Genomic DNA, 14,094 nt, shown 5'->3' with positions numbered 1-14,094 from the left:
TAAACGTCCATATACCAGAAGTTCAGAATGACTGTACCTGAGAAGTCTCTCGTTTTATTTTCATTGTCTGAGGAAGTGGCAAAAGATCTGTCACACTTATCTGCATTACTGGATGTCATCATCAGCTACTTGAACAATGTTCTGTCCTTTTATCAGGTTAGTATCAATAGCAGTAACAAGGAGTGCATTTTTCCCTGTGTGGATGCTTGTAGACATTATCGGGTCATTTCATACACTAAACCAACCATCTTACACAATGTTACAATTGAGGTCTTCCTCTAATTTTAGCTTTCTTCCCTTGCAGCATCCAGCGTGGGACCTGCAAGCCGAAACGTGTGGAGACGTATACCCAAGGTGAAATGCTTCAGTCATTTCTTTAAACTGCTAATTTTGTACCACTTTGAAGTCAAATGTTTACCTAATAGGTTGGAACTTTTCTTATAAAGTTCAAGTTTTCACTTTTATGGAATTAACACCAATGATCTTTACAATTTTGGGGGTGCTGAAAATTAATAGCGTGTGTTTCTGAATTAAGCTGATACTGAAGATAAGTTCCTGTTTGAGGCCTTCCAGTATATCATGGCTCATTTCAACAAGATTGGCATCAGAAGTATCTCACTTGGAGGATTCAACTCAATCTTTTGTTCTTCCACTTCAATAGTGGAAGCTACATTCAACTATACATTTGATATTGAAAAACCTTGGTGCTATATCACACCTTTTGAGAGGACTGTGAATCCTTTCCACATGGATACTTCACTTATACATTTTACTTTTAAATGTCTTTCATTACTTTGGTCCATTCAAATCACCTGTTTCCTTCCACTTCCTTCAACTTTAGTTAAATTCATACTGATGGACAATTCCTATACCCGCAATTACAGCTTTTCACATTAAGTTCTGTTAGAATGAGACTTGGTACTTACTTCTGTATAATTATGTTGCTCAGGGGTGTGGAAAACTCCTGGTGTAGACTGCTGCCTCTTAGGGAGGTGGATTAACTATGCTGATGGAAGAAGCTCTCCCGTCGGCATAGTAGCTGGTTCACTAAAGCGGTGCAGCTACACCACTGTCCGTGAGGACAAGCCCTGAGAATCAGCCACCTTCATGAACTCAACACTGAACAAGTTGTCTCAGACAGCTTCAAATAGGCCCAATATAGACAGATAATCAAAATATTTCAGATACCTACAACCCAATCTACCCAGGATAGTTCACAACTCCATCCACACCTCTCTATTCAATATCTAAAAGACAGCATATTTCACTCACTAGCTTCTCCACTCACCATCCATTCTATGCTTGTTAACAGTTCTTTAATTTATTGATTAACAGCCATAACAAGCATTTTGATGGTCTCATTCCTCCCTTTATTCTAAAAGGTTAAGAGTTTTTATTCGCAGATTCAAGTAAAAACCCTGTTTCTGGCACCATAATATTAACCACCCAACACAAGTGTTGAGTTAGCAGAGTTCCATATTTAAGCCATGGTTTAGGTAGATAAAGTAGAAAAGACTGCCAAATGTATTCAACTCAATTTTAGCAATGAAACCAAGTTAGTTATGCTAAAGGATGTGTTTTAAAAAAGTGCCTAAACCTACAGTTTTGGTTCATAAATGAATGTATTATACTCCATTTACATTATAATTGACAACTGAGTATTTAAGAGGTAACCATTTAACTAAAGTAGAAACCAAAACCCAATAGTAGAGAAAGACTTGTATAACGGTAAGGCTTTACCACACAATACACAGACTGTAGTGCTAAGACTGCAGCATGTGCCAAAACCTTGTGATTGACATAACCATAAGTTGAGACCTAATAGGAGCTAGGTGACATGAATAGGACGTTAAGTTCCCTGTTGAAGTGAATAAAGATGATGCAATGAGGGAAGCAGTAGGGCATAAATTTTGGACAATTTGTATATTATACAACATTCAAAGCTTTCATAATTACAGGGAAAAAACACCAGTGGACAGAAATAGTAAAGAATCAGAGAATGAAAAACCTGGGGAAAATGTTAAACTAGATTCAACATAGGAAAAATGAAACAATATAGCTAAAGAGAAATAATTTAAGGGGAATAAAACTCTGAGTAATGTTGAAAAACGAAAGCAAAAGAAGGCCAATGCAACTGTGTGATGCCTCTGCCTTTTCATATCATCCTGCTACAACCACATTTGATCACAGCACTTGATAAAAGCGTTACCTGTTTTGGAAAAAAAAAGCCACTCAATCCATCTATCATTTTACACATTTAAGGAGAACTTTGCTGCTAAATTCCCAGGGAAGGGTTACTGGACCAGTCTGCTGTTACGGTTGGGAGGGAAGATCTGCTCTAAGGGTCTTGATCCAAAACCCATTGAAGTCAATGGGAGTCCACTAAAACGGTTTTTGGATCAGGCCATAAAGGGGAAATTCACTCCTGTGTAGAGGGTCAGCACAAAGCCTATACATCTCACAAGTCCCCACTTAAGCCCAACTTTGGCTGTCAAGAAGAGACTAGAATAAAACAAGAATACCATACCTCAGGGGAGGGCAAGGTATAGGGAATTCCCCAACAGAAATCAGGATTACCACCTTCTGGGCTAAATTTAAGACGCCTAGAGGTGAATTATCCCTCAGAATATTACTACTACTACTAAATTTTAGGTTTTCCTATTATGAGGTAAAGCAAGAATCATAGGCAGCATACAATTTGCTTTCTGCAGTGTTATTTCCAATTCTGCTTAAATACTGGTCAGTGAAGAGCTAGGTGAAGGGGAGGGTAAATGTGTTCAGTGTTGTACAGTGGATGATTAAAAACTAGTGTACCACCACTGATTGGAAGTATTTTTTAAAAGTGCCCGAGTGTGATCCATATATACAGAGGATAATTAGTTGTACATACCGTTCCTGCAGTATCTAAGATTTCAAGCATACACTGTTGTGCATCTACTTCAACTTGCTGCCAAGAAAACAAAGATGAGGTTAAAATTTTTCTCAAAACAACAAGAAAGACTGTCAAATAGGCAACTAGTTTCCCTTTACAATTAATCTTATAATACACAAGACAAAGTAAGGGAAAATAAGATCCTGGCTTTTAATAAGTTTGTGCATGTACTCTGAAAGCAGGGAATAAAGGTAAAAGTTTTCAGAAGCCCCTAAGTGATTTAGGAGCCTAAATCTCTTGAAAGCAGTACTTGGGGACTTTTGAAAATGTTACCCATATACTAAAGAGTATTATAAATCTGTACAGTCTACCATAAGCAGAGAACACAGCTGTACTTGCTTCAATGGGCACTCTCAGCAAGCACATACACTTGATATTTGTGAGGAAAAGCACAGATCAAAAGCTAGAAAGTTAAAGTGGCATGTTGATGATCGTTAAAAGGGCAAATTGGATCAATGGAGAGGTGGCAGAAAGTCCCTGATGTAATCTCTCATCAGTTTGCTTTAAGTGTGCAATAATATGACAGCATCTCTCTCTTTCAAGGTATATGGGTCCATCTCATGTCACTCCACCCATGAAGGAGGATTGGCAGAGTTGTTTTGCAAATTGATACCTTTAAGGGAGCTTGCTACTTAGTTTTTTAAATGTATGATTGACAGTTTAAGTTTAGGCTTGCTTTCTGAACCAATTTAAAACTCTAAGAAGGAAAGACTGTTTTTTCACATTTCCTCCATTTTCTTCTCCCTCTGAAGAGTATAAGGTCTCTTCAGTAGCCACTATTATACTACAAAGGATGCTGTTAAGTGGTGTACTCAACACAATTTCCTTTATAAGACACCTTGGCTTGAAATCTCAAGTCAACAGTATGTTGAAATAATTTAGATATTGTAGTAATTGAATTCTGAAGTTTTAAAAAGCAGTTTAATACTTAAAGCAGATTACAATCTGAACTTCTTGTACAGCAGTTGCCAAAAGAATGCTTTCAGAGGCACAGAAACCACAAAACAAGTTAGAATGTCATTGCTATTGCCCTTGCTTGAGGGAAGTGTATTGATATTGTTCACACTAAGTATGACTTCCAGAATCAGATCAATTTAGAGAACAAGAAATCCATGGGATTCGGAGTCATTTCAGGACCACATGTAGTCAGACACATGTTAATTTTTGTTATGAATCCTAGTTGAAAGCCCTCATTAACAGAAGCAGAGATTAATTTGTTTCTTGAGACCATTTAACCTTTTCGTATTTCATAAGAATAACTAGCGGCTTTAGTTTCTTTTGAAAGCGGATCTTCCAAATATTTGCAAAATGTCAAGTCTAAGGTGAGATCTACTGAATAATCTAAATACATGCAGTAAGGAACATTCACCACTTTCATAATGCTTGCTAGTATTTTTGGTGTAATTTACTGCAGGCACTTTGAAGTGGTGAGGGTCCAACAATTACTGGACAGGACTTGAAATTCTTGCCCCTTACTTTCAAGGCTGAGATTAAAAAGAGTACAATCAATTTTTTTTTTTTTTTTTTTTTTTAAAAACAGACTCTTTTAGATTTCCTGTATAGTTAGAGCTAGAACAAATCTCACATGAGTAAAATTTTCCACTACAGTGATTCTACCTGGTCATCAGGAAAGTAGTAAGTCTGGGATATTCTTCGCTCTCAGTGATTCCCCTTCTATCACCGAGCCAGCACAAAGCCGCCAGCTAGCTGCTTCAGTGCCTTGACAATAGGGAGTTGAGGTAGACAACAACGGGGAACAGGTCAGAGGTGGGCCTACCCCCCCTCTCCAGCTGAAGACAGGACAAGCGATACTTGTGTCACTGCAGTTTGTCTGGGTCAGTCTTACCACAACTGGATAAGCTATACACACAAGTTCATCCATCCTATTAAAAGCATATCAAGGTAAGGCTATTTTAATATTTCATTTGAAGTATATATAAATGAATTGTCTCAAGTGGTTCATTATGGTATAGAGAGTTTGAGAACCACTGTTTTCTGAGTTCACTAAAGCACCCTGCACTAACTACTGACTCAAGCCGGACTTACCCCAACTTCAACACTAGGCACCAACCCACCTTTGTAGACAGCTTTCAGTAGGAATCAAATCCTACTCTATTCAATGCCTCCCATGTAGAAATTAAGGAAAATGTATGCTTTGTAGTTAAGTAAAATAAAGGGGTTTTAGCAGTTATGGAAGGGCTTTGAAAGTATGGGGGGGGGGGGAAATTTAACAAGGCCTTGAAAATATTAGGTTCAAAAGTTAGAACAAATATGGCATCTAGGACAAGACAAGTTTTGGGGAGAAGGCTAAGCTTAGAATGTGGTTAATGAGAAAAGATTTCTGTGAAAAGGGGTCTCTAAATTATAGAACCAGTTTATAACTTCATCTAACAGACAAATAGATGATGTTTTGTGATATATGATAAAAACTGAAAGTAATCTTTAATATACCAATATTATCTTCAAGGGGGCCCAGTCCTAAAATTGTATCTACTCAAGGACAGGAAAGGGGTCAACCCCAAACTGGCTCTTAGCTAAAGTTAGCAACTGGCAATGACATTACTTGTTTATTAGGAGAATATTTAAAAAAAAAAGTGACCTCTTAGAGGGTTCATTGTTAGTACCCGCCTTACCAAGTTGGAGCCAGCCAACATGGGTTTGAACACCTCAGGTCTAGTCCACTGTAAGTATCTTGATCAAGTACTTCTAACTGTGTTACTGTAGGGTGTAATAATTGCCTAAACTTTTAGACATGTTTAGAGCATTCGGATTTTATGAAGGAATTTATGACTGAATTGGTGTTATCGTTGATGCACAGTATCATAACATCAACATTAAGACCCCAATATTGCACATTAACTTATTTATAGACAGTAAAACATTTAAGCTTAAATTGCAATTATCTTTTTAGATAGGCTCTTCAAAAGGTGGCTATGTCATCAACAGAAGCCATATTGATAATCACTTACTCTTGTTCATTGTCTCATGAATATTCACGCTTCATAGATGCTAAATGAGTTAGTGATGTTAGATGTGTTTAATGCTCTTGCCATTCAGATTTTACGGTCAAGTACTTGCTAATTTTTTAAAAATAGTGTTAATTTTAGAGTTTCAAAAATGATCGGCGTCTTGTACTATTAGTGTAGTATCACTTAATTTATTGCATTACCTTTCTGTAGGAGTCTTCTATCGTAGGATCATATTTTTCAACAAATATTCCTTGAACAAACTGTACAGTCTGCAACACAAAAAAGTTCCCTTATACAACTTTATATATTTTGACATTATATAAACATTAAACACAAAATATTGTTCTAAGTGTACATATAATTGCCAAGAGCACATTCCTATATTTACTGAAGGCAGACATATGTCTAGGTGTAAAATATCTGAATATGTATAAGACAACAGGTAGACATTTCCTCCAGACTGTAAACAAATGCATTAGAGGTACATCCGTGTTCTAATACTTAGATGTATTTATCACCAAAGTTAGTGTGGATAAGTCATTTTAATGACTGTTTAAAGCAAATGAGTTCACACTATGTCTGAAAGACTAACATTACTATGAAATAGTTATTTACATATCCCGGGGAAAAATCAGCTTAATATAGTTAGATACATACACATGTTGTATAGTTATACAGTAACTCCTCACTTAAAAGGTTAAAGTTGTTTCGTTGTTAGGTTGCTGATCAATTAGGGAACATGCTCCTTTAAAGTTGTGGAAATTGGCAGCCGCCTGCTTTGTCCACTGCTTGCAGGAAGAGCAGTCTGTTGCAGCTAGCTGGTGGGGGCTTGGAACCAGGGTGGACCGGCAGCCCCGCTATCAACTCCGCCTATCAACTCCCTGCTCCCCTAAGTTTCCTGTGCAGCAGCTGCCAGCAGGCTAGCAAATACAGCTATCCCTCCCCACACTGCCATGTTCTGCTCCTGCCCTCTGCCTTGGAGCTGCTCCTCGAGCCTCCTGCGAGCTGTGTGTGTGTGGGGGAGTTAATGTCAGGGTATCCCCCTCCCCTCTGCTTACACCTTCTCCATATAGAGCAGGGTGGGGACATGGAGGGAGAGAGACAGAGAGAGCCTGGTGCAGCAGCTGCTCTCTCAACTTCCTGATCCACTTAAAAAGACAATGCACTTAAGAGTGGGCCAGCTTACTTAAAGAGGCAGTGTGCATTTCTCTCTCTCCCCCCCACACACAAGGTATAAGTTTATCTCCCCTCCCCTCCATTTCTGCTGACTTGTAGAATGTGAGGCTACATTAACAACAATGTATTAACCCTTGAGGGCTCAGCCCAGTGCTAGTTCATCATTTAGCACAGGGGTTCTCAAACTGGGGATCAGGACCCCTCAGGGGGTCCTGAGGTTATTACATGGGGTGTCACGAGCTGTCAGCCTCCACCCCAAACCCTGCTTTGCCTCCAGCATTTATAATGGTGTTAAATATATATATAAAAAAAGTATTTTTAATTTACATGGGAGGGGGGGCGCACTCAGAGGCTTTCTATGTGAAAGGGATCACCAGTACAAAAGTTTGAGAACCACTGATTTAGCAGCAAGGCATTCCCTGGGAAATATCCCACCTTCTTACTTCACCACCTCAACCAAGCTTCACAATCATCATAACTGTGAACAGTATTAAACTTATAGTGTGTGTTTGTCTGGTGAAGAACATTCCCGCCCCCTCCCCCTTTACATTAATTCTTATGGGGAAATTGGATTCGCTTAACATCGTTTCGCTTAAAGTTACATTTTTCAGGAACGTAACTACAACGTTAAGTGAGGAGTTACTGTACAGCTTTCAACACAAAATTTAAGAGCTGTTTTGTATTGTCTACAACTTATTTTATTAGTACTACAAATTCAAAATGTGTATCCTGGACTACTAAATGGCTATCAATATTTTCTAGAACACTGAACTTCAGGCCAAGTCTTGCTCCCCGCATCTGCCTTTGGGGGGATAGGGGGGGAGAGAGAAAAAGGAGTGTTCTGTAAACTGGCTAGGGAGAATTACAGAAGCTGGCATACTTCGGTGTGGGATTTGTGGATCTTTGACTAAAGTCCAGTGGCTAAGAGCATAGGGACTACCACTCAACATCAAAACTGCAATACACCTCTACCCCGATATAACGTGAATTCAGATATAACGCGGTAAAGCAGTGCTCCGGGGGGGGGGAGGGAGGAGGAAGCTGCACACTCTGGTGGATCAAAGCAAGTTCGATATAACGCGGTTTCACCTATAACGCGGTAAGATTTTTTTGGCTCCCGAGGACAGCGTTACATCGAGGTAGAGGTGTACCAATGCAAGAAGATTCCATTATCTTTTACCATAAACTCTGGATTCCTTCTATGTCAAAGCCAACTTAAGACAGGCTTGGTGCAAAATTTGCCCTTTAGTGTCTTTTTGCAGGGAAAAAAGTTTTACTTTGGTCAGTAGTCCATGGATGTAAGCTAAAGCACATATAAAAAAGTTGAAATCCTGGAGCCCAGAACATTCACAGTTCCCATGCATGCTGGGAGAGTTATGGCTCAAGGTTCCTAAATTTTTCCATAGCACAAGCCATATTTTAATTAAGGCATGGTCTCATGGACCACCTCCCCCTCAAATTCATGGTCATAGCACCCATGGCAATTACACAAATTGCTTACACAGAAGATCTCTCAGATGCCATTTAACAGCTGGAAAGGAGACACCAGCATGGTGAAAAACCCAGTTTCCCACAGACCACCAGCAAGTGCTATGAGACTTCTGTTTTGGAATATTATAGGTTGCTGTAAGACAACTGAACAATTCCTCGGTAGAAACAAATACACTTCTAGTTTCTTCTTTCTAGTGTTTTTGCACATTATTTATTAGCACTTAAGGACCCAAATGGGATTAAGTCTCCCATTGTACTAGATATTAAAACAAAAAAATACTTGGGCAAGGACTGAGTTCAAAAGCTTAAGATTCTGACAATATGAAAGATGTTGAGTTTATCACAAGTAAATGTCAAAAGGAAGGGTGTGATGACGAACAGGAGCAAGAGGGAATAGTTTCAGTTGGGAGATCTGAGAGCCACTCGCATAAGGGACTAACTGAAGGCAAGCTTGCTGATACCACCTGTGATAAAACCAAAAACTAAGGTTGTTTGGGGCCCCATGAGAACCACAATCACAGAACTTCCAATTTGGTGGCCCCAGAAATGCTTAGATTTTATTCCCTTCTTTGCAAATATAGCTTTTAATGCAATATTGCAAGTTTTTTACATGTACCTTTTGATTCTGTTTGGTAGTGCGATAATGGCAGACCACATTTTGTCTGGTAGGGACCAGAGACTGGTGAAACCAGTTCACAATTCTACCCCCCAAAACATACAGATTTGATCTACTCCTTGTTCTCATGCATATTGGGAAGACAGGGGAAGGAAGAGGACTCATGTTTTAGGGCACCAACAAATGACTATCCCATAGAGAATATTTGGAAAGAGTCCTTGTAGCTATTGACAGTCAGAAAGGTCATGTCAAAGAATGGTAGAAATTTTGCATTTTGGACAGTATGTGGCTGCTGCAGTTGTTGCTTTATGATTAAGGCTATGTTTGTTTATGTCAGATTCTGGAAGTCACGGAATTCATGACTTCCAGAGACCTCTGTGACATTCTCTGCTTCAGCCCAAAGGGCTGCAGGACTCTGGAGCTGGCAGCCAGCAGGGCTCTGGCAGAGTTCCAGCGACAGGGGGCCCTCTGAAAGGTTCCAGCAACGGTCAATAGCCTCACGCAGGGAGGGAGGGGAACGCCTTGGGCCAGCGGCTGGGGGTGTCCCCCTGCAGCTTCCAGCTGCCGCAGGCAGAGGGGGAACCCCACAGCTCCCAACCATGCAGTGGCGGGGGAAAACCATGGAGCTGCAGCAGCAAAAGTCAGACAGGTCACAGCTTCCATGAATTTTTGTTTATTGCCTGTGATCTGTCCGTGACTTTTACTAAAAATAACCATGACAAAAGTCTTAGCCTTGTTTAGGATTTATAAATTCAAGACTATATTTGCTAGTATTAAAACCCACCTACCATTCCACAATCCACCCTCCTAGCACATTTAGATTTATTTCTGAAGAGGAAGTCACTCAAGGTATGTTTCCAGTATTATCAGTAGCAAGTTTTACAACTTCAGTAACAGGCCTACTTTAACTTAAATATACTGAAAAGCAACACCCTAAATGTTCCTCTTGAGGAAGTTCTCACCATCAAGATCTATAATTTAATTATATATACACAACCATTTAACCAATTTGCTATTCAGTTTACACACTTAAATTCTAGGACTCACTTATGTAGTGTCAAAACCTTCATCCTTGGTCCCTTATTCTTGTTTAAATACCTTTCCAAACTGCCTCTTTGAACAGCAGGGTTTCTTTGTATGCTGGTATTCAGGTAAAGCCTATCCATAATGAATAGACTTCTGCTCTAAGAAATGCCTTAGTTGCCCATCGAAACTTAGTCTGTACTAGGAAGTTATCATAGGTAACACTAGGACAAAAATAAATCTAAAAAAAACAAACAAAAAACAAAAACAAAACAAAACCACACACCACACAGAGTGAAGAGTAGGAAGACTAACATCAAATTCTGTAGAATCCAGACCTTCATTTCAACACATTCAAGGACAGCAGTCCAGTAGGAACCCCAGAACCTTCTGCTTTCCCAGAGGCTAGGGTGTGCGGAAGAAAAGCAAGAGTTCCTCACTTTGGCTCCTGGACAGACAAAGTAGTAACCTCTTTCGTATTACCATCTATAGACTAAGTTTGTCCTCTGGCTAGAAGATGTCTTGTACAATTTCCAAGATCTGGGCATGCATGCATAAGCAGGCATGAAAGGACAGAGAACAGAAAAAGTAAAGTATACTGAGCTTTATGGAACATCAAGAGACAGCCCACGGAAAGGTGCAGAATGATGCATCATAGATAAAGAAATGGGAGCACAGCAAAGAAATAAGGTATAATCAATGCAAGTAGGAGTTTCAGGGTAACCACACCTATACTCCCTTTCCTGCCACACTCTGAACAGTGTATTGCCAGCAGTTACAAGTTACCACACAGCTCTAAGCAAGCACATTTATTCTTAAGGTAAAAACATTACAGAAAACATAATAAAAACAGACTTAAAACCACACACTAAACATACCAGGAGTCACCCACCAGTGTTATGGGGCCCTAGAAGCCAAAGTCTTTCCAACCCTTTTGCAAGGGTGCCCCTCCCCCAGACAGTAGGCCCTGTCTGTTTGCTGTATCAAAAAGAAGGTCCCGAGACAGTTTAAACACAGCCTTTACATGCCAAAAGCTCTCTCCCCCCATCGGTCTCCAGAAAACCCAGTTTAAAGCCGTATATGTAAGCTTCCCCCACAAGGCAATAGCTATCTGAAAGTGTTTAAGATGAGTCACTCAGGTTATCGCCTTCCACTGTTCTTAGTTACTAAATGCTGTAGCAACCCCCCCACCCCCCCCATGGAGTTGCATATATATCACGGTACGCCTGGATTGTAACAGATTAATACATTTAGCATAATATGCTGCCTTAAAGTTACTGCATGCAGTCGCGATATCCGTCACAGGGCTGCAAATATTGTAGAGTGAATATATTTTTCAAAAAGTTTCACCAGTATTCAATGAATTTGTATGACACATCCAATATTTTTTCCAACCTGCCTGTAGTCAATTTCTTCCTCCAGCTTTCCTCAAGAACTAATTCTGTGTCTGATTTCCTGCATAATCTTGTCTCCATTACATTGTCTGTTCATTTTCTTTTACTCTATGTTCTTCTCAATCTCATCTCATTGCTTTGCTTTCTAGGTTTGAGACCCACATAATGCAGGGGATGCTAGACCTAAATTCTGTGGTGCTCTGATGCAGGAGACTGAAGATTCTGCAACAGCTTTATTTTAAATTGAAAAGCCAAAGTATCAATTGTATTACTCATTTTCATATCAAGTTTATTAACTTTGGCTGACAGTGGACAAGATGCTGCATGAACAACTGATTTCCCTGGAGGGGAAATTCAACTTCCAATAGTTTGGGAAATAAAGACTATAAGCACTTCAGGATGGATTTTTAAAAGTGTCAAACACCTGTATTAAAGTATGCAACGACAATGTCAGAACATTCAGATATTAGATCTTGACTGAGTTTAGACTTGCTAGCAAGATGAAGCCACCGTTAGTAATCATTTTTTACCTAGAACTTGAACATAAATGTGCATGTCTCCCTACCAAGAAGGGGGTCACATCTGAAACAGTCCAATTTACAGGAATCTGGAGACCTCGGTTCTACTTTGACTTTTACTGATCTTCCCCTCTCTAACTCAGTTTCCCCATCTGTAAAATGGGGATAATGACGTTTGCTCTGATATTCGGGTGAAAAGAGCTATGTAAAACCTAAATATTTTTCAGCAAATGATTTTGTGAATGGCAGAGTTTGACAGAACAAAACTTGCTTGCAAGTAATTGCTGCCCCAAAGAGCAATCTACCGGTGGCCTGCAACTCCAGAAAGCAGATCCATCATTGTGTCCCACCCTTGGTCCTACAGGTTTTTTCCTCCAGCTGTGATAAAGTAGAATCCCTTACGTGTGAGATTGATAGCTGAAGACTCCTAAAGTGGAGATGGAACGTGGATTGGGGGAAGGGGGGGCGGAATCTGCACTGACAATCTTGAAGAACCACAATTACTGTAGGGAAGTAGCAGGTCTCTTCTTCCTGAATGTATCAGTGTAGATCCCACTGTAGATGGGTAACAAGCAGTATCCTGCTCATGATGGTAGCAGTGAGGAGTACCAGCTGTGTCAGTCAAAAAGTGATTTCAGAACTGCTCTCCTGAACTTAGCCAGGTCCAAAGCCTAATGCTTGACAGTCAGTGAGTTACTCCATGTCAAGGAGAGAGCTTTGCAGATTTCGGTCAGCACATTTCTGAAGCAGAAGGATGCCACTTGAGCTTTGGTGGAGTGAGCCTTAATGTTCGATGGGAGAGGTGTAGTAGCCAGCTAGGAATACGTGACCCGTGTTATCTATTTCAGTAGTCTCTGTGAAGAGATGGCCTAAATACATAGCTAAAGCCAGAAATAGATAGGGACAGTCTGAACGGTTTAGTCTTGTCAACATAATAGCATAAAGTCCTGAAAACACTGAATGGGCGCACAATTTTTTCTCCTGATGTAGAGTGTGATAGATAAATGAGAACTTAGTGCTACCTTATACCGGTCCTCTGGAATGTCGCATGGGGAGTTTCAGCCATAAGTGCTTCAAGTTTGCTCACTTTTCTGACTAAAGTGATAGCCACTAGAACAGCCTTCAAAAGAACATTCCAAAAGAGATTCAGAGGGAGGCTCCATGAGTCCAAGGAAGACTTTGTTGAGGTTCCTGGTGGGAAGAGGGTCTCTGGTGGGTAAGCATGCAATAGGTCTTTGAGAAACAGATACCATTAGGTGAGAAAAGAGAGCATGGGAAGCTGAAGTTCCTGACCTTAGCAAAACTTAATGGAAGACTGTCTGTTTTACGTGCAATAGGTAGTACAGAATCTTATCGAGGTTTGGTCTGGACCCAGTCTATGTTGGGATGCTTTTTTATCATAGAACGTTTTTCATCTTAGGATATGTAGGCAGCAGTCATGGTTTGCGGTATTCAGCAAACAACCTCACTGACGGGGGCACTGACTTCAGGTCTGGATGGAGTATCTGGCCACAGTGCTGTGAGATTAGATCCGGGCAGTCTGTGAGTGAGACAGTTTGCTGAACCTGTTGATAGTTGTAGATCTGTCAAACGAAACTCTACCAGTAGGGAAGTATAAGCATGACTGTGGTTGTGTCATTTGATTTAGACTTTACCCTGGAAACTGATGGAAAGACATATAGAAGATCTTGTGACTATTACAGAAAGAAGGTGTCAAGTAATGACCGCAGCCTCACACCTCCTCTGAACAAGAATTCTGACACCTAGTGCTGAACAAGTATACCACCAGGATCTGCCTACACAGGAATATTGGCGCTATGACTGATCTCTACAGTGACCACTTGAGTAGTAACAGATTGTCTGTTCAGGAAATCTGCCAGGTTGTTGCTGACTCCCAGGAGGTGAAAAGCTGTCCAGTTATTCTGTTTTGGTGGCATCATGCTAGGAGCTAGATAGCTTCCAGACATAAGGGAAG

The 14,094-nt window shown here is 40.2% G+C and overlaps 1 protein-coding gene across 1 annotated transcript in view; it reads right to left on the bottom strand.

Moving 5' to 3' along the window:
• RAP1B (RAP1B, member of RAS oncogene family) overlaps positions 1–14,094 on the bottom strand; it is a 78,056-nt gene that overhangs the window by 19,202 nt on the left and 44,760 nt on the right. The window contains exons 3-4 of the mRNA XM_034770980.1: positions 6,102–6,170; positions 2,891–2,947 (exon numbers count right to left, since the gene is read on the bottom strand). Coding sequence (XP_034626871.1) covers positions 2,891–2,947; positions 6,102–6,170 — 126 coding nt within the window. The remainder of the gene's footprint in view (positions 1–2,890; positions 2,948–6,101; positions 6,171–14,094) is intronic.

This window comes from Trachemys scripta, chromosome 1, assembly GCF_013100865.1.
Source record: "Trachemys scripta elegans isolate TJP31775 chromosome 1, CAS_Tse_1.0, whole genome shotgun sequence".
Taxonomy (NCBI): domain Eukaryota; kingdom Metazoa; phylum Chordata; order Testudines; family Emydidae; genus Trachemys; species Trachemys scripta.
Note: the sequence above shows the minus strand (reverse complement) of the source record. Positions and strands in the feature narration are given on the sequence as shown.